The sequence below is a fragment of the Sceloporus occidentalis genome, unplaced genomic scaffold, assembly GCF_023333645.1.
Source record: "Sceloporus occidentalis isolate IW3139 unplaced genomic scaffold, rSceOcc1.0.p SCAF_7, whole genome shotgun sequence".
Taxonomy (NCBI): Eukaryota; Metazoa; Chordata; class Lepidosauria; order Squamata; family Phrynosomatidae; genus Sceloporus; species Sceloporus occidentalis.
The window spans coordinates 5,537,146-5,563,545 of NW_028316987.1; the positions used below are offsets into that span (position 1 = coordinate 5,537,146).

Here is a 26,400-nt window from a genome sequence, read left to right on the forward strand (position 1 = left end):
TGTGAAAGCACTAACCAGCATAGTCAGAAGTGAAGGATGGTGTGAGTTATAATCCAACAACATCTGCAGGGCCAGACATTTCCTCTCCCTGATATAGGAGATTTTTGTTTTTTGTTTTTTAAATCCTTTACAAAGGAACAAATGTTTGACCACATACATACGGTGGTGTCTCTGTGAAATAGAGAATCTCTGTAAAGCATCTGGGACGAGGCAAACTCTTTGATCTGGAGGTAATGCATGTGCTGTTTAAGGATTAAAATTGAGGAGAAAGGACTGTTTCTGATATGATGTCAGTAGAAACCTTCTGGCACCTTTAAGGTGCAGAGTGGCATGGTCATGTCACCTCATCACATAGTTCAATTTTGGCTTTAGAACTGGATAGAGGTTCTTCTTACCCCCGACATTGCTGTCTCCATACACCAGTGATGGGGAATGTGGGGTCCTCCAGATGCTGTTGAGCTGCAACTCCATCCCTCAAACATTGGCTGTGTTGGCTAGTACTGCTGGGAACTCCTGTCCAGCCACATCTGGAAGGTCAAGCATTCCCCACACCTGTCATGCAGTGTCCACTTCTGCTCTATCCATCATCATTGCTGTAGCTGTAGGATTTTTTTAAAATCCTGCACACCCATATTTATATCTAAAATGAAGACAAACTCTTTGCGTGTGCATGAGAATATACATAAAAAGCTCATGACCATATAAGATGGAACAGTGAGCAGCAATGGAAGATTTGCTAACAAATTATGGAGAGAAGTAATGGCAGTGCCTGGAAACATTTGTTAATCATTTCTCAAGAAGCTTCAAACACCCCAGGTCTGACTCTAAAAAGTACTATAGTATAGTAGAAGGAGGAAGGTATTCATAGCATCTTTTTGTAAATTCCCAGGCAGAGCTCCAGTTCGTATTACGCCCTGGTATTATTTAATGAGAGACCAAATGAGTTTGGAGCTATGGGAGTGGGCAACTATGGCATGATTTACTTTAATATTTCTTAAATTTATTTAAATTTAAATAATTTCTTACATTATTTTCAATTCAGATTCGTAGACCCAGATATTTGTATTTTTATTTGTGTCAGTTCTGAGACTTGTCTTGCCTCTGAAATCCTGATCATAATGAGGTATGATTGACTAGCTAGATTTATCAGATTTATTTTGTTTCTTATTTCACTTTAGATGAGGATCTTGACTTCCCACCTCCTTTTGATGAAGATGATGCCAAAAATACAGAGAGGATAGGTAAGTGATCTGCACACAGTGCAGTTACCATCATGTTAGATTAAACAAAAAATTTAGGGATGACACTTTTCCCTGACCATCACATCAAATTAAGCTACCTGAATAGATGGAGGATTTCTTTCATTTTCTTTAATTTTAGCACAGGAAATCAGCATGTTGTAGAACTGAAAACATGGGGGGAAAGTGGTATCTTACACATCCACAATCCAGAAAACAGCTATGCCTTTATTGGGCCAACCAAAACTGCACAAAATACTTCATGCAAGCATTCAAGACTCCACTGGTTTCTTTATCAAGCAAAAGTGGTAAAGATGTTAAAATCATATAGGATAAGGAGAAAAAAAGACAGTTTTAAGTCACAGGCCTACATTTTGTCAAGATGTTGTTTTGTTGTTGTCAGCTAAGATAGTCGGGAGGAATATCAGTGCAGGCAGAGGCTACTCCTCTCTTTGGCCATGTGGGCTCTGGGAGACAAAGTCCTTTCGTGGATTGAGGATGTTATTTTGCTGTATGGCCAACATGGCTACCCCTTGATATGTTTTCTGGATTTGAAAGTATTGAAAAGACTTTGAGAAAGAGCCAGGCCCATAAAATTCAGGCAACAGACGTGTAGGGAGAGGAAAGAGCAACCAGGGAGTGAGAAAAGCAAACGACAAAGTGCTCAAGAAAAGAAAAGTGAAGGGGCAGGGAAAGTTGGAGTTGGATGCTTAACCATTGCAAAAGTAGCAATAGGGTGGAAGACGAGTCACAGCTGCCTGTGCCAAACGGAAAAGACAGCAAGGAAGGTCTGTTGCCTTTTCAGTCACTGCTCACAGGGACCCTGCCCTTCCAGTGTGCCTGGGGAGGGAGCCTTCATCTCCACCCTTGCCTTTTCCTTCAGAATTCAATCCATCTAGGAGCTGAACGGAAAGCCTGTTTCCTGGACCAGACCAGTCCCCACCTATCCTCTCTCCTCCTTCCCTCTCCCCACCCTCCCACCTGCTTTTCTCCATGCCAAAACTTATAGACCTAGTTGTTCAGGAAAGAAGCACTTAGGTGGAGCTGCTTTGAGCTTCCTGTAGTTCTGAGTGTCGTTGTATACTCACGGCACAGGAAACAGCAGCATACAAATGAAGTGGTTAATAGAGGCCATGGAGATGGTATTTCTACCCCCATCCTCTTTGTGGGGGCTGAAGAGATCATTTTAGTTTCTATATCTGTACCAAGACATTGGGGAAGTCTGGACAAGACTTTGTGGGGACACACCATTGCTGAGCTTAATATATACCAAAACAGATACTGTGGGCCTGAACAGACAGGACAAAATAAAGCTGCTTCGGGTCACTTTGGAGGTATGCTGTTTAAATGACACATGCATCTTAAGAGGCCAGAAGCCATGCCATGTCCTTAGGACTGGTGCGTGGCTTTAGTGTGGCTTATGGCCTCTTAAGACACTTGCATCATTCAAACAGCAAACTTCCTAAGTGGCCCAAAGCAGCTTTATTTTGGCCTGTCTGTTTAGGCCCTGTGTCTCAAATCTGCCAAAAGGATATAAGAAAAGGTACCCTCTATGAACAAGAGGATGCGTGCCCTATTCTGAGACATATGGAGGTGGGGTGTGGTTTATTCTGTTGGAAAGAAATGTAACCTCACGTGGTACTTTTCATACTCTCAGACTTGGTTTGCTTTGTATGACTGCTTTGTTATGTTCTGCGGCCAAACGTCACCACTGCAAATAGTTCTTCAAACACAGATCCTTCTTAAAATAAACCTTGCACTGATGGATTCACCTATATAAGCTTGGGGTTCCTTCCCCACTCTTTTCCCCCCACTACCATCACTATTAAAAATTATTTTAATGTTTTCTAATATCATTTTATTATTGCTTTATGTTGTCTTAAATGAAAAAAGGGACACTACACAAGCAAATTGTTATAATGATTTTTGTTTCTTTTTTTATCTCTCCAACACTCTCCTAACCATGGTTAGTTCATGATGTAGATTTTAATTGTTTAGCTTCTGAAGTTTAGCAAGTCTTACATTTTCTTTTAAATGGCAAAGCAACAGAAATGTATTAGGGAACATTGTGCCACAAATTTGGGGTGGGGTGTGTGTCCTTTAACTAGATCACTAATCATTTTACAGAAACCAACAGTTTGGGGAACACTGAAGCTCCTGTTAGATACAACACCCAAAAAGAATCTTGAGAGAAGTTCTTACCTTCAGTTCAACCAGCCTTTAAACTCTTCAGTTGCTTCCACAATAGCTGCTTAGTCTAGAATTGCCATCCTTCTTATTTGCTTCATTTTATTGAAGAGTCCCAGTAACACACTGCAAACCTGTTCCTTTCTTTACTATTCCCTCTCCGCAAACTTGCTTTGTAACATTTCTCCCCCTCTTAAAATGCAGTTGCAATGCCAACCTGTCTAGTGTGGACTGGCAAAGTGCTATTGCCTTTAATTAGAAGCTTCCTCCTTGCATCTTCTGTCTCTGATTGCTTCCTCAGCAGGATTACTGCTCTTTAATTGGTCCTTAATTTGTTGGTTCTTCTTCTCCACAAGGGGAGGCTTTAATTATTGATCATTATACAGTTTTTATATTGCAAAATAGTGCTATTCCACCATTTTAAAAAAGTGAAGCAAATAGATGAATGGAAATCAATAGTTAATCTCCCTCCTTAAGTCAGTTTGTGTGTTTGCATGGGGTTTAGCACTCAGGATGGGGTGTGAATGTGCATGTAAGTGGGATGTGTGACAACGGAGAACTAAATGTGGTTACAAAGCTCCCATGAGCCAGAACCCTGATAAAGTTAGGTTCCTCGTCACAGCAGTTTCGTAAAAACATCTGGGCCCCAAGTTTCGTCCTAGGCATGTTTAAGTCTCTTGTGGAACAGGAACTAAAAGGGTGTCTTGTGTGAACAGAAACGGAGTGATTATGGCCCCTTTCACACTGTTCAGGTGTAGCACTCTGATACTGCCATGACTCCATCCTACAGAATCCTGGGATTTGTAGTTTTGTGAGATACTCAGAATTATCTTCCAGAGTGCTCTAGTGCCTCACCAAATTACAGTTCCCAGGATTCCACAGGATGTAGCTATGGTAGTTAAAGTGGTTGTTCAAGTGAAAGAGGTCTCAGTCCTCTGTTGATTCTCTGGTTGCCCAGAAGAAAAAGCAATTAGAGAAAAAGCTGCTAGGAGGGAGCTTTCAATTAAGGTTGCAGAAGCTGTTTGTACAGGAATTAATTAATGCCTCACAGTTCTAAAGGAGCTTAGTGTGAAAGCAAGCTTAATATCCAGTTATATTGTAGGAAAAGTATGAGTCTAAAATAGGCTCCTGGCTTCTAGTTCCTTCAGCACAGAGTTGCATTCACAGCCTGAATAAGGAAATGTAATTTACACACCTCTGCACTCCCAAAATGAGCTCCCAACCATTCAAAATCGTGATCTCCTCGTTTATTTAGAGTTACACCTACTAGTTCCTTTACTGATGGCTGTACTGGCACTAATCGAAAGGGGATATGACACTTTGAGCAACAAAGGAAAATTTAGGAAACAGTGTGGGGCATCTTGTAGGGGGTGGTGCTTCACTCCTCTGATGCGGAGATAAGATTTGAAATAGCACAGTGCTCATGTTGAGATAAAAAGCTGTGTAAAGTTTGTATACAGGCTGCTCTTGTAGTTCCACATTACATAAGAACTGGGAACAGGGAACCAACTACAGCCTCCCGGGCAATGCTTCAAATAATTACAAGTTGTTCAGCACATAGACAGATTTGAGCAGCAGCTAGGGGTAGGGAAATTAAAAATCAAAACAGAAGGGAGGAAAACTGGTGTGACTCCTGAATCTGCCCATTTATGGTTGCCTAGTGATGAATCCCATGCTTGATGCTTTTTTAGATCACAACTTTTGAGCCCTGAGCAAATTTTTAATTTTCTACATGAGCTCCTTTGCTCTCTCTTTCCAGTTTTGCATATCAGCCCTTGTTCCCTTTTCAATATCTCACAAAAAAGCAGACCTACTTTCTCTCAAGTGCTGTTGCCAGGATATGCACTCTCCCTGCTCATGATCTCTTTCTACAAATGCCCCTTGCAAATTTAGGTAATCTAAAACTGGCCATGTTAATCCAAACTTTATTTTCCGATCATGATGTCCCTCATCCCCAAATCAAAACAGGTCCATCCATCTCCCCTCCCTTGTCTTATTTTCTTCCTGTAGCACAGCTAAGACTTCAGTAGTAGCAATTAGTTTGCTCTAACTTGTGAACCAGAGAGCAACTAAGGAACACATCCTGCTCACAAAGACACCAGTACATAGTCCTAGAAATCCTACTACAGAAACGGCCGTTATGACACCCTTGTGAAAAAAATAAATTACTAACACATGTATTTTGATATTCTGAGATGCACAGTTCATTATTCTGTGAGACATGTGATATTCCAAATCCAGAAGCTGATGAAAGGCCCTCCATTCATACCAATGCCACTGCTGTAGCCTCAGAGGGAGAGAAAAACTGCAATATCTGCTGGACTTGATCTACTCCCACACTGTCATCCCCTTTTCCTTTTGTGTCATATCTTCATTAGATTGTAAACCTGACGGCAGACAACAGCCAAATTAACAATGTGTAGCGAACCTTTGTGGCTGAAGAGGGGCTGGAGGAGATAAATACACAAAGTAAATAATTAAATAAATAATTTTGGAGGCAGTTTTCTAGTTCTCATGAGAGATCGAATGTGAAAAGGAAGCTTGGAACTAGCATGGTGTTGGACCAAGACTCTGGTTTGAGTGTTGGACTAAGACTCTGGAGACCAGGGTTTGACTCTTGTCTTGGCCATATAAACCCCCTGGGTGACCATGAGCGAGTAACACTCTCTCAAGATTCAGGGGATGGCTATGTCAAGCCCCTTCTGAAGAAACTTGCCAAGAAACTTGCCATGATAGGCTTGCCTTAGGGTGCCATAAGTTGGAAACGACTTGAAGGCACACAACAAACAACAATTCACTACTCAGTATTTCCTATTATTAGTTTTAAATAATTTATTAACAATACCCTGGGGGAGTTAGTTTCTTTTAATATTTTTAAATACAAACATGTAAAAAAATATACTAATCCCCCCACCAGAATTGTTTTAGGAGTGAATATGACTATAGCAAAGCAAAGAAAAAGTAACAGCATTATCATTTCAATCATTTTTTCTTATTATTACTGTCATTTTTCCTATGCTAAACCAAAAAAGAAACTTCACAGCTGAGATTCCTTTAATGTGTTATTTCCAAGTTCTGTGAAAGCTTATGAATAGTGTCTGCTGAATAAGGGAAGACAGGCATACATCGTCTTAGCAGTAACCCTGCTGTGGAAGTGTATTCACTGACATCTTCTTGACAGGTCAGGATTCATGAGAACTGTTCATCTCTTCTCCAGTTTTTAAAAACCAGAAGCTACAGGATGGGTTAGCTCTTTTGAAAATAATGAAATTATATCCCCTTTCCTAACTATAGTTATCCACAGTCCTGATTGGCTGGACCTTGTGCCAAACACAATTTCAACTTCTTTCCCTCACCAAACAGATTTCTGTTTTAAAAAGATTTTTAAAAACTGTTCCAGAGTGGCACAGTCACTTTAAAAAATGATGGTGGGTTGCTGTTGAGTGCATTCAAGTCAATTCTTCCTTATGGTGACCCTATCATAGGGCTTTCTTGGCACCATTTATTCAGAGAAGGTTTGCCATTGTCTTTTCCTCAAGACAAGAAGGTGTAATTGGATACAGGTGTGTGAATTAAACTACACATGGAAAATAAATAAGGCATTTTGCATAAAGCAGAGGGTTGACTAGAAAGACCCAACTAGGATCAATCCAGAAGCTGTACCTGTGCTTTTACTGCAAGGGTGGGCAAAATATGGCCCTCCCAGATGTAGCTGAATTGAAACTTCTAGCATTCTTCACCATTGGCCATACTAGCTAGGGGTGCTGGAAGTTCAGCCATGTTTTGAAGGCTGACACGATTGCCTGTCCCTGCTTTATAGAACCAAATGTGAGTTGGGGGTCAGGAAGAGATCAGCATTCACACTTGGGACCCATGCCCAAAAGTTACACACCTTCTTTTGTTACTGTCAAATGCCAAGTTCGGAGAGACTAGCCAATGATGTCTAGCAACTGGAAACTGCCAGATTTTGGGCTGCTCTTGGGAGAGATGCCCTCACCTTCAGTATGCGTGCTGCTTCTTTCAGCAGCACAGCCATGAGACTCAGCAATATCTGCTTTGGCTCTTGGTTTGCTCTGTATCAAGGATGTAGCCAGGATTTTGGGAAGGTGGGGTCCAGACTAAGTGCCACCATATATTTTGTAATTAGATTAGGTTTGGTTGATTTTATTTTTAACATTAATTAACGGACCCCACAGACCTTACATCACTGTCTGTATAGTTCTGTAGTTCTCTTCCCAGTGCATAGCAGAAATCAAATCAGTTATGCAAAATGAGCACCTACCTGCAAAACTGTATCCTTTTATTCTGGTTGTAGAACTGTGGAAATCTTGCCAAAGAATATGGTTTCTAATCCAATGTTGTGTAGCTGTTTCAGCATCAGGCTACAACTCTGGAGACCAGGCTTCAAATTCGCACTTGGCCATGGAAACCCACTGAGTGACCTTGGGCCAGTCATACTCAGCCTGAGAGGAAGGCAAAGGCAACCCTCTTCGGAACAGATTTTGCCAAGGAAACCCTGTGGTAGGATTGCTATAAGTTGGAAACAACTTGAAGGCACAGAACAACAACCGTAAAGAATGCAGACTTTGGGGACCTGCCCTGGAGGGCCAAATGTCCAGCAGCTCTTGACACTCCTCACTTGTCTAAGTCACCACCATCTTTACATAAGGGATGCACAGTGTCTGCACATCACTGTGTGTCCATTACATCGTGAGTGCACCAGTGGCACACTCACTCACAACATAATCCAGGTGCCGCAAGAAGAACCCAGAAATACCGGGTTCTTTTTACTTCGGGGGGACGTCACGCTGTTTGGTGGCTGCGGCATCCCTCTGGAGTTAAAATGGGCACCTGCAGACCACCATTTTCAGGCAGTCTGTACTGCGCCTATGTCAGTGTAAGCCGGTATACAGTAAGCATTTCTCTTTGATCAGCCATTAGGTTTGAAATTGGATGAGGATGAATAAGATGAAATTAAACCCTGACAGAACAGAAGTTCTGTTGGTCAATAGAAAGTTTGCCTGGGTTTGGGAAGAAGAGAGAATAGTAAAGAGAGAATGAATCACAGGTCAAAGTATCAATATTCTCAACTGTCTTATAACATTGTGTGGATCACTTGAATGTTGCTTGGAGACAACCTAAATCTAAGAACTTCTGATGTAGTATTTTCCTAATATACTGTGTCCCTCTCTCCCCTTTCTGTTTGGTTATAGAAGGATTCATGAGAAGTTACGCAAATTACTATCAAGGTTTATGGGACTGTAGTGGTGGCCATCCAGATGAGCTCTCCTTCCAGCGCGGAGATTTAATATATATCATCAGCAAGGTATGTGTGAAATGCCATTTTGCCATCACAGCTTGTGGCTCAGAACTTGCAAGCTTTAGTGCTATCACTAAAGTATGAACATTAAATTGTTCAAAGAAATTACTTTGTCGTTTAATTCTTTGAGTATTCTTGAAATAGTTAAGTTGTTCAATTAAAAAAGCTTTAATAAAAATTTCTAAAAATGACCAATCAACAATTAAAATAACAAGAAACACTAACTGTTGCTCAAAATTAGTGCTGTTGGCGCTAATAGCTAATCACTGAAAAATTCATTGAATTAACCATGATAAATGAAGTTTTATTACTATATTTCCAAGCATTGTTTTGGCCCAGGAATTCCTCCTCTTCAAGGGGAAAAAAATTGCTTAATGTTAAGGGTATATTTCAAAGTTGTTGGGAAGTGGATCTGTAGTTTGGAGTTGTTGTTGTTGTTGTTGTTCACCTGGTGGCCTGTGCTTATTTGACTGTTTTGCTGACAATTCTTCTAATAATTTTTTAATGCAATAATCTGCTTTCACACAATGATGTCCATCCCACACCCACTTATTAGCTTTGCTATGGGGTAGGTAAATATGATGCATTTAAAATCCTGAATGCAGCTGCGACTACACAATGGCAGGTCATTGCTGTGGCAGAAAAGGAAAAAGTATTCATGATGTTGTTAGTGTTTTCTTAATTTAAAACTACTGTACTAAACGATTCCTGCATTGCAGCTGCAGGATACAAGGAATGAAAGTGTGTGTGTATGTGTGTGTGAGAGAGAGAGAGAGAGAGAGAGAAAATTAAAGTATTTTCTTTGTCATAGGATTGCACATGGCTGCATTCATTGAACAGGGACTTAATTCTTTGAAGTTTTTACCTCAATCAACAAAGGAGATTATCACACCACATCCAATTCAGCAATAATCGCGGCAATGTAAATAAAAAGCAATGCTAGTGCTATAGCACTTGATAGTTTCACTAGGTGCACATTTGTGCAATTAACATTTAATATCACAGTTGCGTTTCACACACATCTGTAAATGAATAGCTAGTGCACTGTAATTGATCTGTTGTTACCCGCCTAGATACCGGAATGAAGAGGCGGGATATAAATAAATATTATATTATTATATTATTTATATTATTTTGTGCATGTGGCATTTCGGCGCATGTCTGCAAATCATTTTCCCCGGCCGCACAGAATAAAGACAGCAAAATAAAATTTATTACTTCAGCACATTGTTTTCATCCAGTCTAGATGAAATTGTGCCCCACACCTCAAAAGAACAGTGAAACTAATCCTGGTAATGAGAACAGATTGCCTTCACCACAATGCATTCTGGGTATCCCTAGTTGCCTCTGCACTCTCACAATTTCTCTTCAATTATGCTATTAAGAAACCATTCACAGGAGTTCCCCATGAATTGTTTGTTGCAGGAGCATGCCAGGTTATTCACAGAGGAAGTCCGGGATAAGTGCGACATCGTGGGAAAATCTTCCATGCAATGGCACAATTTAGTCTCTCTTCCCTCTTTTCCCCCCAATGTGATAATCTCCAAAGGCAAAACTCTTTCATTTGGACTTAATATGATCAATGGGTGTATCAGGGATGCCAAGGAAGAAGAACATGCTCTAGAACAGGATTATAGAATCATAGAGTTGGAAGAGATCACAAGGGCCATCCAGTCCAATCTCCTGCAATGCAGGAACCTTCTATCAAAATATTCCCAACAGATGGTTATCCAGCCTCTGTTTAAAGACCTCCAAAGAAGGAGACTCCACCACACTCTGAGGGAGTGTGTTCCACTGTTGAACAGCTCTTAGTGTCAGGACATTCCTCATAATATTTAGGTGGAATCTCTCTTCCTGTAGCTTGCATCCAGATCCTACATGGTGCCCTCCAGATGTATTGCACTGCAACTTACATAATGGCTATCCAGCATGAAAGACAATGGAGTTTATCACACGGGAGGAATTTGTCTTAATTTTGAATGAAAAGAAAGTAGGGCCAGAACGCATTCACGTGAATTCGCTAGTTCAGCGAATTTACATGAATTCAAATTGCATTCTAACTGACTTCCCATTGCCCAAAAATAGCTTGCCATTGCCCGAAACTGCGTGTGATCACCTCTCACGCAATAACATGAAACCCCATGATTGCGTTCAGATTGCCATTGGATTATACTTCCAGTTTCCCTTGTCTGATAACGTCCAGTGTGTTGGGAAGGCTTCTTCAGGGCATATTCCAGTTTATAGAGAGAAATAGTGAACTAGCCAACCAACCTGGCCAGCCTCTTCCATGACACAAGTGTCTGTCCTAAAACACTTCCAAGAAACCTCTGCAACATGCAGGGATTCTATTTGTGCACAGACAGTGGCTCCACGACACACAAGTGAATGTGGAAACATTCTCAGAAATTATAAAAGAATTAAACTATCCTCATTCTGATTTCTTTCTTTTCTTTCATCCTGACCTCTAATCTCCCACCTGGAGTCGGAAAGTTGTTTTTGGAAACTCTTTTTTCTTCACAGTATTGCTGGTCTCAGTAATAGGCTGAGCATGTGTGTAAATCATTCAGGAATTGCAAGGGTAATTGAGCTGCTTGGTCAGGTGTGAGGTAGAGGCAGGGTGTGTGTGCAAGAAGAGGGAATATGGTGACACAAAATGCTTTCTTTGACTCAAATGTGCAGAAGAATAAATTGTTCAGTTTCTAAAGATGTGGATGAATGAATTGGTCTAAGCAAGGGTTCGGCTCCAGGCACTTGGTTTTAGGACCCAGAGACTCTGAGTGTGCAGCTAGGAGGAAGGATACATGGCAATGACGAAAGAGCAAGGACTTCAGTGATCTGTTCACATTAGAGATAAATTGTCAGGAATGGGCTCTGAAGCTGGGACTTTATAGGACCTCATGATCTGCCATTGGTCCTTAGGGTCATCTGACTGGATGCCAGGACTGTAACCAACATGGCAGCCTTATAACCCAAGAGTTCTCCAGGTTTTCATTAGGAACACATGCTGCTACAAATGGTAAAGTGCCAATGCCTGGTTACCAGTAGCCCACACTTAAGTGCCTTGTTGGTGATTTACAGATGGTGTGATTATAGGAATGGTAATTTGGAAAGAAAAGAAATCAGCATGTGATTTATAGACTTTAGCAAAGCTTTTGCCTGCGCAGATCACGGAAAACTGTGGATAATAATAATAATAATAATAATAATAATAATAATAATAGGATTTATTTATATGCTGCCCAATCACTGGGAATCTGGGCGGCTTACAACAGAAGGGATAATAGACAGTTCCCTGCCCTCAGGCTTACAATCTAAAAAAAGACATGACACAAAAGGAGAAGGGAATGGTGATAGGGGGAGGGGATCAGGTCCAGCATTCTTCTCTCCCTCTGAGGCCTGGACCAAGGCAGATGGACTGGAGGGAGGGCTCTTCTTCTTCAGGCTAGCCCTGATGGAGCTGGGCCTGCCTGGTCAACTCCCTCATAGGCCAGAAGATGACAGTTATGGAGGGTGGAGTCTCTTCTTCCAGGCTCTAGTGCACATGAGAGTGCCACCACATCTGAAAGTCAGGGTGAGAAATTTGTACTCAGGACAAGCGGCTACTGTTAGAACAGAATATTGACAAGCAGAATGGTTCTCAATTGGCAAAGGGGTTAGCAAGACTGCATTTATCACCCTATTTGTTCAACTTGTATGTAGAAAATATACAACAGGATGTTTAGATTCAGAAGAAGGAAGAGTGAAGACAGGAACATCAACCATCTAAGATAAGTGGATGGTACCATACTACTAGCAGACTTGGAAAAATTACTAAGGAAAGTCAAAGGAGAAAGTGCAAAGGTAGGTTTAATGCTGAATATGAAGAAAACAAAAATAGTGACTATGGAGGAGCTACATAAATTCAATGAGGAAACTGAAATAGTTAAGGAGTTCTTGTATCTTGGATCAAGCATTGATCAGAATGGAAACTGCAGTCAAGAAATCAGAAGAAGACTAGGAATGGGAAAGGCAGCTATGAAAGTACTAGACAGGATCCTAAAGAGTAAAGATACACAACAATGCAGTAGAGTTAGAACTGCCCAAGCCATTGTATTCCCCATCATCATGTATGGATGTGAGAGTTGGACAGTGAAGAAAGCCAATAAGAAGAAAATCATCTAATTTGAAATGTGCTGAGGATACCTGAAGATCCCAAAAAGACAACCAAATGGGTCCGAAAACAGATGAGGCCTGAACATTCCCTGGAAGCCATGATGATCAAATTGAGGCTGTCATACTTTGACTACACCATGAGAAGGCATAATTCATTAGAAAAGATCATAATGCCAGGAAAGGTAGACAGTAGAAAGAGAGGAAGACCGCATGCTGGATGGATTGACTCAATCAGGGAGATCATGGGCCTGAGCTTGCAGGACCAAAGCAGAGCAATGGAGGACAGGTGGTCTTGGTGATGTCTTATCCACAAGGTCACCATGAGCCAGTTAACAACAAAATTTGGGAAGGACATTACTGATGAGGAATAGTTCACAAATATGCAAGGCTTTCCAGTTATTAATGCAATTTACCAATACTAACAATGCCATGTGGATTCTGTGCTTTAAAAAAAATCCTGTCATAAAAGCCTGAATCTGTGATATTATACATTATACAGACATGCATGGTTTCTCTTATTTTGCTTAATTCTGGGAGTTTTATTGTTCTTTGCACATAGGAAGACTCAAGGAGCTAAGCAAAGCAATGAAGCCCTTCTTCCCTCAATCATGGGAGGTCATTTATAGCTCCCCTCTTCATTTTCTCAGACATAAGCAGATATTGCTCATATTATCTTTGCAACCATAAGGACTAGAAATGTGACTGACAAACAGATGGAACATTTCAGTTTTCTAGTCTTCTGTCATCCATGGAATTTAGGGTTTTTTTAAATGTTATTTCCAATATTTTCATTAATTGCTTCTTCAGTACTGTTGTGATTTCTCTTAGCATTTCTTCCAGATCATTCAGTGTATTCCAGATTATCGTTTTCCCCTCAAAATGTGTATGTGTGTAGGTGCCTTCAAGTCACCTTTTGACATATGGTCCATGACGATCATAGGGTTTTCTTAGGCAAGGAATATGCAACAGATATTTTGCTAGTTCCTTCCTCTAAAATATATCCAAAGCATCTGGTATTCATTGGTGGCCTTCTATCCTGCCCTGCTTAGCTTCCAAGATCAGATAGGATGTGGTGCCTTTAATGTTTCACAGTTCAAATATAATTATTTTAAAGGCCTTATGCCTAGGTTTTAAAACACCAGTTTGTTTATACTGTCCTCCCTCTGTTCTCGCAGACTTGGGATCCGTGTCCCTTGACTACCCACTGGAGGTGGACAGAGGGGGTTAAAATAGGGCACGTGCCCATGGTGTGTGCCTGTACGCCAAGCTGGGGCACACCTCCATTCAAGCCAATTGGGCTTAAATATGAGCTATTTTCTGTTTTCTCTAGGAGGTGGGTGGGTGAGTCTGGAATGGATCCCCTGCGAAAACGGAGGGAGGACTGTAGAATTTAGTGCTCTAACAGGTATCATTTGTGACAGATCTTCATGCAACATAGCATGCGCTGTCTAGTGAAGCCTGCCTGCCTTTCTTTCCCCTGCCACATGCATATCCTCATACGAAGTAGCATGCACTGTCTAGTGAGACCTGATTGCCTTTCTTTCCCCTGGCACATGCAGATCCTCATGCGAAGTAGCATGCACTGTCTAGTGAGACCTGCCTGCCTTTCTTTCCCCTGGCACATGCAAATCCTCATGCGAAGTAGCATGCACTGTCTAGTGAGACCTGCCTGCCTTTCTTTCCCCTGGCACATGCAAATCCTCATGCGAAGTAGCATGCACTGTCTAGTGAAGCCTGCCTGCCTTTCTTTCTCTTGCCACATGCAGATCCTCATACAAAGTAGCATGCACTGTCTAGTGAGACCTGCCTGCCTTTCTTTCCCCTACCACATGCAGGTTCTCATGCGAAGTAGCATACACTGTCTGTCTTCCTTTCTTTCCTCTGCCACGTGAGAACATGACCTGGTTTTAACTCCCTTCAGTGGCTCCACATTAGAGCTCCATCACAACTTCCTCACGTGTAACCAGTTGGTCCTGAGTGTTTGCCTTTCATAAATTACTTTGCATGCCAACAGAACTCACCTATAATCGTGCAGGAAACTGATGCTTGATAAACCTTGGTGGATTGGGGGTTGGGACAGATGCAAAGCAGGAGACAGAGAGAAAAAGGTGTTTGAAAAGCCTGTTCACTCAGCTGCATTTTAATTTCCTTTTCAATCTTGTCCCAATTAATTTTGCGGAATTAATCTCACAGAAGCCAGTGTGGCAGTGCCGCAGAGGCAGGCTGGCTTTTTCTTTTTCTTGTCACCACCCCCCCCTTTTCTTCTCTCCCCTCTCCTTTTTTTTTAAGCAGTGTGGTCGCTATGCCTTGAACATGAAATAGTAGCTAATATAAAAATCCATCTGGTGTTATTTGGAATGCATGCCGTCTGCTGCTAAGGTCCTGTCTGACATTTCATGCATCAGCCATGGGGAGATGTGATTTTGGATTTGGGGGGGGGGGGGGTAGTTGGCTGAGATTCAAAAACCAGCAGGAAAGACCTGTCCAATCTTACTACTGGGGCAAGGGGAACTGGCTGCATAAACCTCAGTTTTCACTCTAAACATATTTTTAAACAGAAGATAGATTCTTACTTTTCTACATCATAGACATTCCCCATCTAGTATATAACAAGAGTTCCTAGCTAGCAGTGAAAATCAAAATTGTGTTCAATATAGTCAAATGTAAATGTACTTTTATTTTTAAAATGTATTTATTTAACAGATTTTGCCAGGAAATCCCCATGAAGTCAAATGTAAATTTCATCAAACAACCTCGAATCCTATACACATTCTGTTGGAAAACCTCTGGTTCTGGGTGTATAGATCTTTTCACCAGTGACATCCAGTGGCCAGATTTACACATTGCATAGTAACAAACCCAGTTCCTTTTCACAGTACACAATTACAGCACTTTGGTATTACTTTAGCTGTCATTATTCTGTCCAATGGTATCCTGGGATTTGTAGTTTCATCAGGACTTGAGAATTCTCGCCCAGAGACCTCTAGTGCCTAAACAAACTATAAATCCTATAATCCAATAGCGTGATTGTTGTTGTGTGTTTTTTGAAGTCATTTCCAATATAGGGTGACCCTAAGGTGAACCTATCATGGGATTTACTTGGCAAGATTTGTTCAGAGGAGGTTTGCCATTACCTTCCCCTGAGGCTGAGAGCATGTGACCTGCCCAATGGCACCCAGTGGGTTTCATGGTGGACCTGGGAATTGAACCCTGGTCTCTAGAGTCTTAGTCCAACATTCAAATCAATAGGTAATAATCTCCCATGTGGCTTCCTTTTATGGCAGAAGACATTTGGGTGTGTTGAGCATTTCCTTCATCTTAAAACTGAAAATCTAAGCTCCTTCTTCTGTTGAAAGGGGATCTTTTGGCTACTATTACATACATTTGCCTGTAAAGTATAGTTTGGTCAGTCACATTTAGACTTTACGTTTTTAAAGTACAATTTAAAAACATTGCCGGTACAGTTGAGTTATATCTTTGTTAGGGGTAGACATAATGTAATAGAAAGATGAAAGCTTTCAAATTTGCCAGAACTATTTACTAGGCCAGGTGGAGTTCAGCCTTACTGTATATAGAGGGCTCTCAGCTACAGGCCTTGGCATTGCTGGCAGAGTTTGGAGGATTGGCAAAAGCCTCTTGCCTAAGCAGATTTTCAGCCATGAGTGGCTTTTTTCAAAGTGGCTTTTCCTTTAGTTGAGGGTGATGCTGTTAAACTCACCTTTTGGGGTAGAATGCTCATCACATTACAAATGCCTTTCCTTAGCCTTCTTTTCTGCACGGAGTCCAATATGGGACTTATTTCCAAACAGCTCTTTAACATTTGTGCACAGGAATTTGTAGCAGCATCCATTTCTCAGTGCATCTGTACTGCAAACTAGTAAAACATTCAAAGACTTTCCACCCATTAATTTCAAGCATGCCTTTTCTGCCCATAAAGGCTAAAATCATCATACCTGAAGAAAATAAAGAGTGATTTCCAGTGTGTGCTGAAAATATGTGTGCAGCCCCAAATATGAAACTTAAAGGATGTGCACATTCCTGTATAAAGCAGTACAACTGCTTTTTAAGGCTTTTTAAAAAACTGTTTTCATCTGCCAGCCCCAAGTAAGTATTGTGCTTACCTTCACTCACCCTCAATCTGCAAAAAGAACATTCAGTCTTAGACATCTGCTAATTCATCTCTCTCATAAGGGTGAGGTGAAAGGTGACTTTCCTCTTTGTGCATAACCAGCTTGTCTCTCGTAAACCCTAGCCTTGATCTCACAGCTCTTGGCACTGCTGCCTGACACAGCCTCCATGATTCCAGGCTGACATTACCAGCCCCAGGATAGGTGTAGCCTGCAGATGTTTGACTGTTGCCTTGAGGTCTGTGACAGGATGTCATGTGCTATGTAAGCTCCAGGACTTTAAAAAAATCAACAATATTCAGTCTTTTTTTAATGCTGTGGCTCCAACATTAAAACATGGTCAGTCTTTCTGAGCACAGCAAAGCTGGAGATGCTGAGCTATCAACATACCTCTGGTGCCACCAGTAATGCACTTCTGGAGCTCCCCACTGGCACCATTAACAGAGCAGTCAGTGGTTATGCTCAACAGCTTGAACCAGCTTGCATCCTCAGGTGCTTTTAAGGGACACACAGGGCTTGTAGCAGACATTGCCACTGTTAGCAGTCAGGCTTGGCCATAGTATTACCAGATGTCTTTGCATTTATCTTTTAAAAGAACTGTTCCTTAATCTTTGATGTTTCTTACCCACCAATGATGTGACAAATACAGAGTTTGACAAATTCAAAGACATAGCTATATTTGTTGGGAAATCAGTATACAAAAGGATCTTGCAGCACATTTGAGACTAAGTGGAAGATAGAAATTGGTAGCATGAGCTTTCATAGACTTGAACCTACTTCCTCAGATGCATTTGACAAAGTTAGCCTAATCTTAGCAGCTGTATTGGATAAAGGATTCTGGGAGCTGCAGTACAAAAGAAAGTAACATTTCAAAGTGCTGCTGGGTGCTATATTGAATACCAATATGAAAATGTCAGATATGTCCCCAAAGTCCTGTGTTCTATAACTAGAACTTAAGCATCCAAAATCTTAAACATTTTTAGCCTGATGTAAACTACACTCATGCATTTATGCTGAATCCCATTGTTAGTTATACAACAGATTACACATTGGGCATTGTGCCTTTGAGTTCTCCTCTTGAGCAACAAATAGTTCCCCACCACCAAGGAAAAGGTGAAGAAGAGCTGTGTACATACACACATGTGTTTACAAAATGATTAGCACATTTATGCAACCTCTAAGAAAGCAGAACCAATTATGCAATTACCTTTATATTAATATAGTGCCCTACCAGGATTTTGGTTCTGCATCCCTATAAAAGAATTTGGGGTGTCTTGTTGTTAGGGTTTATTTGTATAGAATATGGAAGAGTTTAAAAGTGCTTTGCAATCAGATACAAACAAGAACCTTATTAACAAAGATCATACATGAGGAAGCCCTAATGGAGAATTTAGTCATTTCTAGACTCGTGCAAAGCTGTGATGTAAGTGAGATGTGGTGAGCTTCATGGCTAAGGAAGTAACTAAATCAAGGGTGGGGAATGACCATCATCTACATATTGGTGGACTACAAATCCCATGTACCCTCACTACTGTCTGTGCTGGTTAGGGCTACAGAAAGTTACATTTTTAAAAGGGGAATAAAGAAATGGCAAAGGTTGGACAAAATAATAGCTAGTGGTTTACAATCTTAAGTGTACTCTTAATATGTATATCTTTAGTATACACCTAAATCATTTCAGTTGCCAGTATCTATCTTTGGCTAGTGACCTTGGAGGCAACAGTTTGCATTCTCCTGGAGCATGCAGCTTTGCTCACTTGTTGAGTCTTTTGCTTTCTATTCTACAAATACATTTTGTAAGGCCTACAAGTCTTATTCATCTTGGTTTACAGTTGTGGCATGTAATATCCCAGATTTTGTAGGAAGATTTGTGGTAGGAGTAATGGATCATATATGGGAAGGCTTCCTTACTAGCAGCTGGATGTGCTTTGATCTTGCTCCTTTTTCCTTCTTGATGATTCTGTCTAAAGTTCATCTAAAGGCCCTTGCCTATGACTCAATGGCTTCACGTGGCCCTCTGGTTTTAAATCCCAGGATCCCTAAACTCACCACTCACCTGACACCTCAAGAAGTAGCTCCTACATACCAACAAACGTAATCTGCATTTACAGAAATATGGACAGTAGACAATGTTACCATATGGGAGACAAGAGTAAAGGCAAGACAAAATTCTGTGCTTTCCAAAATTTTAATACTGTTTGTCCTTTCTCAACAAATACAACAGTATGTACACTGTTCTCTGCAATCCCTAAATCATTGGGTGGTGGTGGTGGTAGGGGAACTGTAGCAAAATGACAACAGCATTGTTATACTTCTGTTGTTCAGCATTCCCTTCCCCAACTTTGTGCTTCCAGTTATTCCAGCCTCATGAATTCCCACTGTTGCTGGAAAGTGTTGTTTTATTCCAAACCCTGGAGTGAAAGGAGGAGGCGGGTGACATCTAGTGGCCTTTCTATGGGAGTTCAGATGAGGGGAAAGCATGGTGTTGGGTCTGGGGAGGATGATGGGGGGCAGACGAGGAGTCAGAAGCCTCAATGATCTTTGTTTTCAACTAAAGGCCATTTTTGCAAATGGCGCACAGACCCAATATCATTCTTCCTCCTCCCCACCACCTTGTGTTGCCCCTCATACATTTTGCCACCCTTAACAAGCTTCATTGCAATGACGAAGGATGTGGTGGTGCCTGGGGGGGTGGGGTATTTTTGCTTCCATTAATAACCCCCACGGGGACAGAAGACTATAGAATTGGGAAAGGCCTGGGAATAGACTCTGAGGTCAGCTAGAAGGCAACGGTCATACACCGGTCAAATTCAGGCTTAAGGCTATTTCATCACCTCATATCCCCTCTTCAAAAAGCTTTCCCTAACACAGCCCCCCTTCATCACCATCCTCAGACAAGAATCAGCCATCCAGAAACAAACCCTGGGACAATCCATTCCTCCCATGTAATTTTCTATACATTGTTTTGTGTAAGGACAAAAAGGTTATGCAATGGCAGGATTGGGCAGGGTGTGTGATTCCACCCCTGCAATAATCTGTCGTTGCCCAATAGCTGTGCCATTCCAAAATGAATAAGTCTAAAGCCATGTAACAGCAATTGGTGGTTCCTCCTGTCCCCATGCCACTCTTTCCCTTCCTCCCCTAAATTCTGTTTTGTTTTATTATCCTGTATATCAGGATTGTAGCAGATGAAATGAGCTGGAGTCAACCAAAGCTTAAGCCACAAAAGTAACTTGTTAGCCTTTAAGTTGCCGCAAGACCATGGTTTTCACTGCAACAGACTCTTTCCTGAAAACTTCAAAAACATGCACACTTCTTTCAGAATTTATTACTGTTTCCCTACTTTCAAAATTCTCAAGTTATCCCACTATCAGTGAGATTGATCTCAGTTGTTTATGTCATATACCTAGAAGATCCATTGTCTTGTTCTTGGCAAAGTACTGTAACATCCAAAATCCACAAAACAGTATTACCTTTATTGGCCAACCAAAATGCACAAATACATGCTGTAGGCAAAGCTCCACTGGCTTCTCCATCAGGCAAAAATGTTAAAAATCATACAGGAGAAATACATGCAGCATGTATTTTGTGGATTTTGGTTGGCCAATAAAGGTATCACAGTTTTGTGGATTTTGGATGTTACTGTACTTTGCTACATGTTACTGTACTGTACTGTACTTTGCTACATGGCCAACACAGGTACCCCAGGTATGTTTTCTTGTTCTTAGCAGTAATTGATCCAGATGAATAAGCACACACTCCTCCTTGGTTTTCCAATCTTACTGATACAGACCTAATCACGCATTACATCCATATTACGAATGTTGAAAGCATGGGAAATTCCCTTTTTTATCACTGTAACTTCCCTGATTGTAAAGAGTTGAGGCTGTTTAAAAGATGTAAGCTAACCTTCAGGACGTACGTTGTTAATGATTCTACACAGCTTCTGCTCTTTTAATCCAGAGTTAATTTCTGAAGGTGTATCTACATAGTAGAAATGCAGTTTGACACTATTTTAACTGCCATAATGCCATCCTACAGAATCCTGGGATTTATAGTTTAGTTAGGCGCCAGCACTCTTGGCAAAGAAGGCTAAAGATTTTGTAGAACTACAACTCCCAGGATTCCATAGGATGGAGCTACAGCACTTAAAGTGGTGTCAAGTTGCATTGTTTCTATAGTGCAGATGCACCCAGGCTTGACTATACTGGAGTATATGGGACATTTCACACAATTGTAGGGCTCTGATTGCACTTTCAATGCCTTGGCTGCTCCCTGCAGAATCCTGGGATTGGTAGTCTTGTGAAGCACTGGAGATCTCTGATTGAACATTCTAAGTGCCATGCCCCACAAACTACAACTTCCAGGATTCCATAGGAAGGGACCGTGCCAGTTAATGCGGAATCATAACACTATAATTGTGTCAATATGAAAAAGCCTTATGATTAACAAGCAAGCTAAAGCTAGACAAAGCAGGCTGAACAATTCAAGAGAGTGAGAAAAAGAGAGAGAGGGAAATAGTCTCACCCCCTTTCTTAATTAAAGTGGAAGGACTACTACCACCACCTGGTTCTGTAATTCAACCACTAATGTGGATTGGAATCCCCACTTCACTCATAAGCAGGCACGGAAGGCTGGAAGAGAAATCCACCCTCTTAGGATTCCTATTGTGACAGCATCAGAGAATTTAAAAGCTGTTAAATATAATCAGCAGCCCATGATCTTGAGGTATGAACCGCGAATCAGAGGTGACCCTGCTGTAAAGTAGTCAGGCTGTATATAGGTCGACTGCCATTCAGAACGGCACAATGGGCAATAGGTGGATCTGAAGTACTTAATGGTCTGAAATGAACAAGGAGCTATGCGGAGAACTTCATTTCAGTGAATGCTGAACAGGAAAACATCCCTGTAGATTGTTAACTGGTAGGAGGGAGGTTCCATTTGGATTTTAATCCCGGAATATTGAAACACCTTTACTTATCTTGCTTGCTTCTTTCCACGTTGACAGTCTGAGCTGGCAATATGGGGTTAGGATTTAGCATAGTAGCCCTTGTGAGTTCCATTCAAGCTTTCTTCCTGACTTCAGAAAGGAAACGCCCATCTCACCTGGATAAGACCGTGCCCACTTTCTTGACAGGTATAATTGAGGCTTGTTGGTGTAACTGCCTTTCTCCTGAGAGCATGCAAAAATTGCCACATAGGAATCTTTTGGGCCTTGAGCTCCTCATTTATTTTGGAAGCATCCTTTGATTTAAAGGATCAGCCTTTACTTTATAATATTCTGGTCCCTTATACTGACCCTTATAATAAATAGCCTGCCATTTCAGTCATCCCATTTTCAAATTCTCCCTTTATTTGAGTTTAGAAACCTAAATGATCAAGTGTACAAAAAGAACTAGACAAATGGGTGCAGCATTTTCCTGTGTGTGGTGTGTGCAATGTTTATTTATAATATATGTTGTGTGCAATATTTATATATAATATATAGGTGCACGTGTTTGCATGTGTGCAGTTCCCCCCACCCTGTTTATTTTGTGCTGAAATTTATCATGGACGCTGTTAAAGGCTTCGTTCTTTGACAGAGGTAATAATAAATACACTGCTAAAGACAGTAGTTTAATTCCTTATACCTTCCAATCCGGCACAGAATAAACTCCATTCATTGCTGAGTAATTTTTTACCGCATAAATCTTTAAAACGAACCGTTGTAGGCTGTTGAGGCTGAAATATTGCAAATTTATTAGTTATGCCTGTGTCGTAGTGGATTCCGTGCGTTTCCATTCGAATATATTATCAAGGAAATTTGTGTCTTTAAATGTGACGTTCCTTCCATTTTCCAAAGGCAGGTTTATAACAAGCCGCTCTTGGTGAAAACCAACCCTGCCGTTATTAGACAAAGATTTAGTTCTGAACCACTTTGCTAATCTGCCCGGGTTACTTATAGGAAGGAAGAATTGTGATGCTTCCGAGTGACGCCTTATTGAAAATTGGCATTGAAAAGCTTTTATTCTTCACATTAGTAATTATTGAAGGATGTTGATTATTTCTTAGGATGATAATGGGAAGCAAACATTTTTGTTTGGGTTGCAGAGTTCAATAGTATGAATTGTAAAGGCTGCTTCAGCATACGTCTTTGAGAAAGAAACAGTCTTACAACTTAAGAACTTGCTTGCTTCCTTGTTTCGTACCTCTTTCTTTCTTTCTTTCTTTCTTTCTTTCCTTCCTTCCTTCCTTTCTTCCAAGGGCTATTTTAAACTGGCTTAGAGATCGTAACAGGGATTTAAAAAAATAAAATCCAATTACACTTCTACCAAAAATAAAAAAAAACCCACAAAAATTACTCATCAAATTCTTTAATACTTTTTTCAATATGACAGAGCTGAAGAGAAGGAGCATATACACTCTTAACAGAACTTGCCATGCTTTAAAAAAAATTTTAATCTCCTTGAGCTTCAGAATATAAATACGCCTTTGTCATTTCATTTGGCTGTGATAAAGATTTTTTTAAAAAATCAGAACAACAACAACAGTAGAAATGCTTCAGTTCGTTTAGAGAGCAGGAGATAATTATAAAACCATTTCCCAATCCGTGTGAGACGCGACTAACATTTAAAAACCCGATTGATGTCGGTAACATTTAAAGTGGTTGGTGCCACAAAATGTCACACACGGCCTTGGCTTTTCATTAGGGGAGAAGTAGATAGATTGATGGGATCGAGGCTTGCATCTCTGAGAATAAAATAAGTTTGGCTTAGCCCCATAACTCCTTTCAAGTTTACCAGTGCGATCAAAGGAAGGAGAGGGATAAGGGAGGGGAGAGGAAAGGGGGCAACAGAGAATGGGGACTCTGCACCCTTTGCAGTGACCCAAAATGAAATTTGTATGAATTTATCCAGAGTGCGGTAGTACTGAAGTGGCAACAAATCAATAGATAAAAATTAAATAAATAAAAGTAGGCTATCAAATGCCACACAAAAGAGGCAGAATCCCACAGCCATGAGAACTATCATCCATAAGGAGCCCGGTTTCAAAGATAAGAGTCACACATGCAATTAATATTCAAGCATTTCCCCATGAAAGGAATTCTTCTTGCTATCAGAGAATCCACAGAAGAGAGAGTGCTATAGAGCCTGGTAACAGTGGCACGCTTTTTCTTTTTCTTTCTTTCTTTCTTTCTTTTTTTCTTTTCTTCCTTCCTTCCTTTCTTTTTCTTTTTTCTTTTCTTCCCACCCCCCTCATGTTGGCTCCATCTGTAAATGAACAAACATCTTAATTTTATGGCTCTGTTCTTTGTTAAACTGAGAAATGGAGAATGAGGAACAAAAGAAGACGAAGAAAGCACAAACAGACCAAACAAAACAAAAAGACCCCAAAAGATGATGATATGGAAAGCCTAAGTAACACTTTAATTCCACATTCATTTACGCTTTAGTGATGAAGTTGTCACAAGCCATAATGCAGTATTTAATTAAAGTAGTGCAAACGGATCTAGATATGTCCTGCGGTTGCTATCTCCAAATTATAGCTTGTGCTATTCCAGTTGTATTTATGAAACAGCAGTTTCGAAGGTGCAGCTAAGCTGATACAGAAAGCAAACATTTAAACCATTGCTGCAAAAAAAAAGTGATTTTCTTTTTCCTTGCTCTGTTTCCTCCCCAAATTCTCCTGGAGGTCTCCCTTGTGCAATTGAAGATCTTCATTTTCGCAGGAGAGAAACTGCAGGGAATTGGAGATGACTTTCCATTTTCAACTTCCTTTATTTGACCTACAGAATCCTGAGAAATTGCATGCCTGAGTGCAAGGGAGGAACATCAAAGGGTACCTTCCAAGTCAGAGGTGCTTGAACACAAGGAAGTATATAGGAGATGTCTCTCAGACTGGTAGATATCTTTTGCTTTGAGTCACATACCTGCCTGCCCTCAGTGTAGTGAGCCAACCATGCAAATCACATTGCCCCCATGGTTCCTATCAGATGTGTGGACTACTGGGAACCGACACCAGTGAAAGTAGCCCACATGTCTGGGCTGCAGGGATCAGAAGCACTGAAGCAATGCACCTGCTCCCTGAAATTAGGGCCATCTGGATTTCTCAAAGCTCTACTTGCTGCCGAGAGAGAAACAAACAGGCTGCTTAGAGCAAGTTCTTTCTTGGACTTTCGGGCAGGTGTCAGTGCCCAAATTTTCTGATCTCTTCCAAACCAAACTCAACCTAACCAATAAACACAGAATCATATCTTATTTCATTATGCACGTATCTTGGCCAGGAGAGTTCCAGTTGTTTGCACTGTCAGTATCTTCCTAGAAAAATATGTTTCTAAAATATTAGAGCAAAGTAGGAAAACTCCATATAGGTTTTACAGGGAAGGTGCCATAACCTAAAATACTCAAATGTCATTGCTTCTTCCTCTGGGGAATTGCAGGCTGGTGAGCAGAGATGAGATGAGTCTCTGTATTGGACTGGTATTGCCACCTGGCAAGGCAGTGACATCTGTCACTTCTTCTGTATAGTGCTAGCCAATACTTCTGGAAGAAAAGGTTTCAGAAGTACTGCTGAGTCCTTTCAGATGTTTTATACCACTCCTCCCATCAGCCCCAAAAACATGCCCAACAGCTAAGCATTGTGTTCTACAGCGTAAAGCATCTGGAGGACAAATTGCCAACTCCCTAACCTAAACATACTCCTCCACAATAGGCATACTGCACTGAATACTGGGGCACAAGCTGTCTTTTCTGTGAAGCAGAATGTCAAATGCAACAAGACCATGTACTGTCCAATTGTTCCCATTTTCCAGTCATCCAGTTGTTCCCATTTTCCATTCTTATCACTCTTCTTGCCTCTGGAGGATTTTAAAACCATATGATTTTAAAAATCCACAAGAACAACCATATACTTACCATATTAGATGTTTCACAAAGAGTGAAAAGAAAACCACTATCTAACAGAAGTAGCAAGAATCATCAGATGTTTCCATGCATTACATTAGATAGCCTTGTTTTTCTTTTATACAACTAAATTTTCCCATAAATCCAAATGTGTCATGAGGAGAATGCACTTATGGGAATTGTTTGTTAAATATTCCTAAAGGGAGCTTCTTGTGTCACCTTTCTTCAGGTCTCATCTCCCTCACTACCGGTAGTTTCTCTGAAAATTAAATCTCTATAGGGCATGTCTACATGCACATCATTTACCAGTTGCAGTGGTATGACATGCAAGCACATGAACACTAAGTCATAATGCAGCATAATGTATTTGTATTTCACACCTGCTGCCATTGTGTTATGGTTTGAACAATTAATAACTTATTGTGGGACAACTTGAGTTTTCTAGGGTACTTCCATATAATAGGTTGGATTCAGATTCTGTCATACTTAGGAGT

The 26,400-nt window shown here is 40.8% G+C and overlaps 1 protein-coding gene across 1 annotated transcript in view; it reads left to right on the top strand.

Annotated features, from left to right (window-relative positions):
* Positions 1-26,400, top strand: part of LOC149309076 (src kinase-associated phosphoprotein 1-like) — a 107,670-nt gene that overhangs the window by 48,823 nt on the left and 32,447 nt on the right. The window contains exons 7-8 of the mRNA XM_089532054.1: positions 1,179-1,241; positions 8,639-8,751. Coding sequence (XP_089388180.1) covers positions 1,179-1,241; positions 8,639-8,751 — 176 coding nt within the window. The remainder of the gene's footprint in view (positions 1-1,178; positions 1,242-8,638; positions 8,752-26,400) is intronic.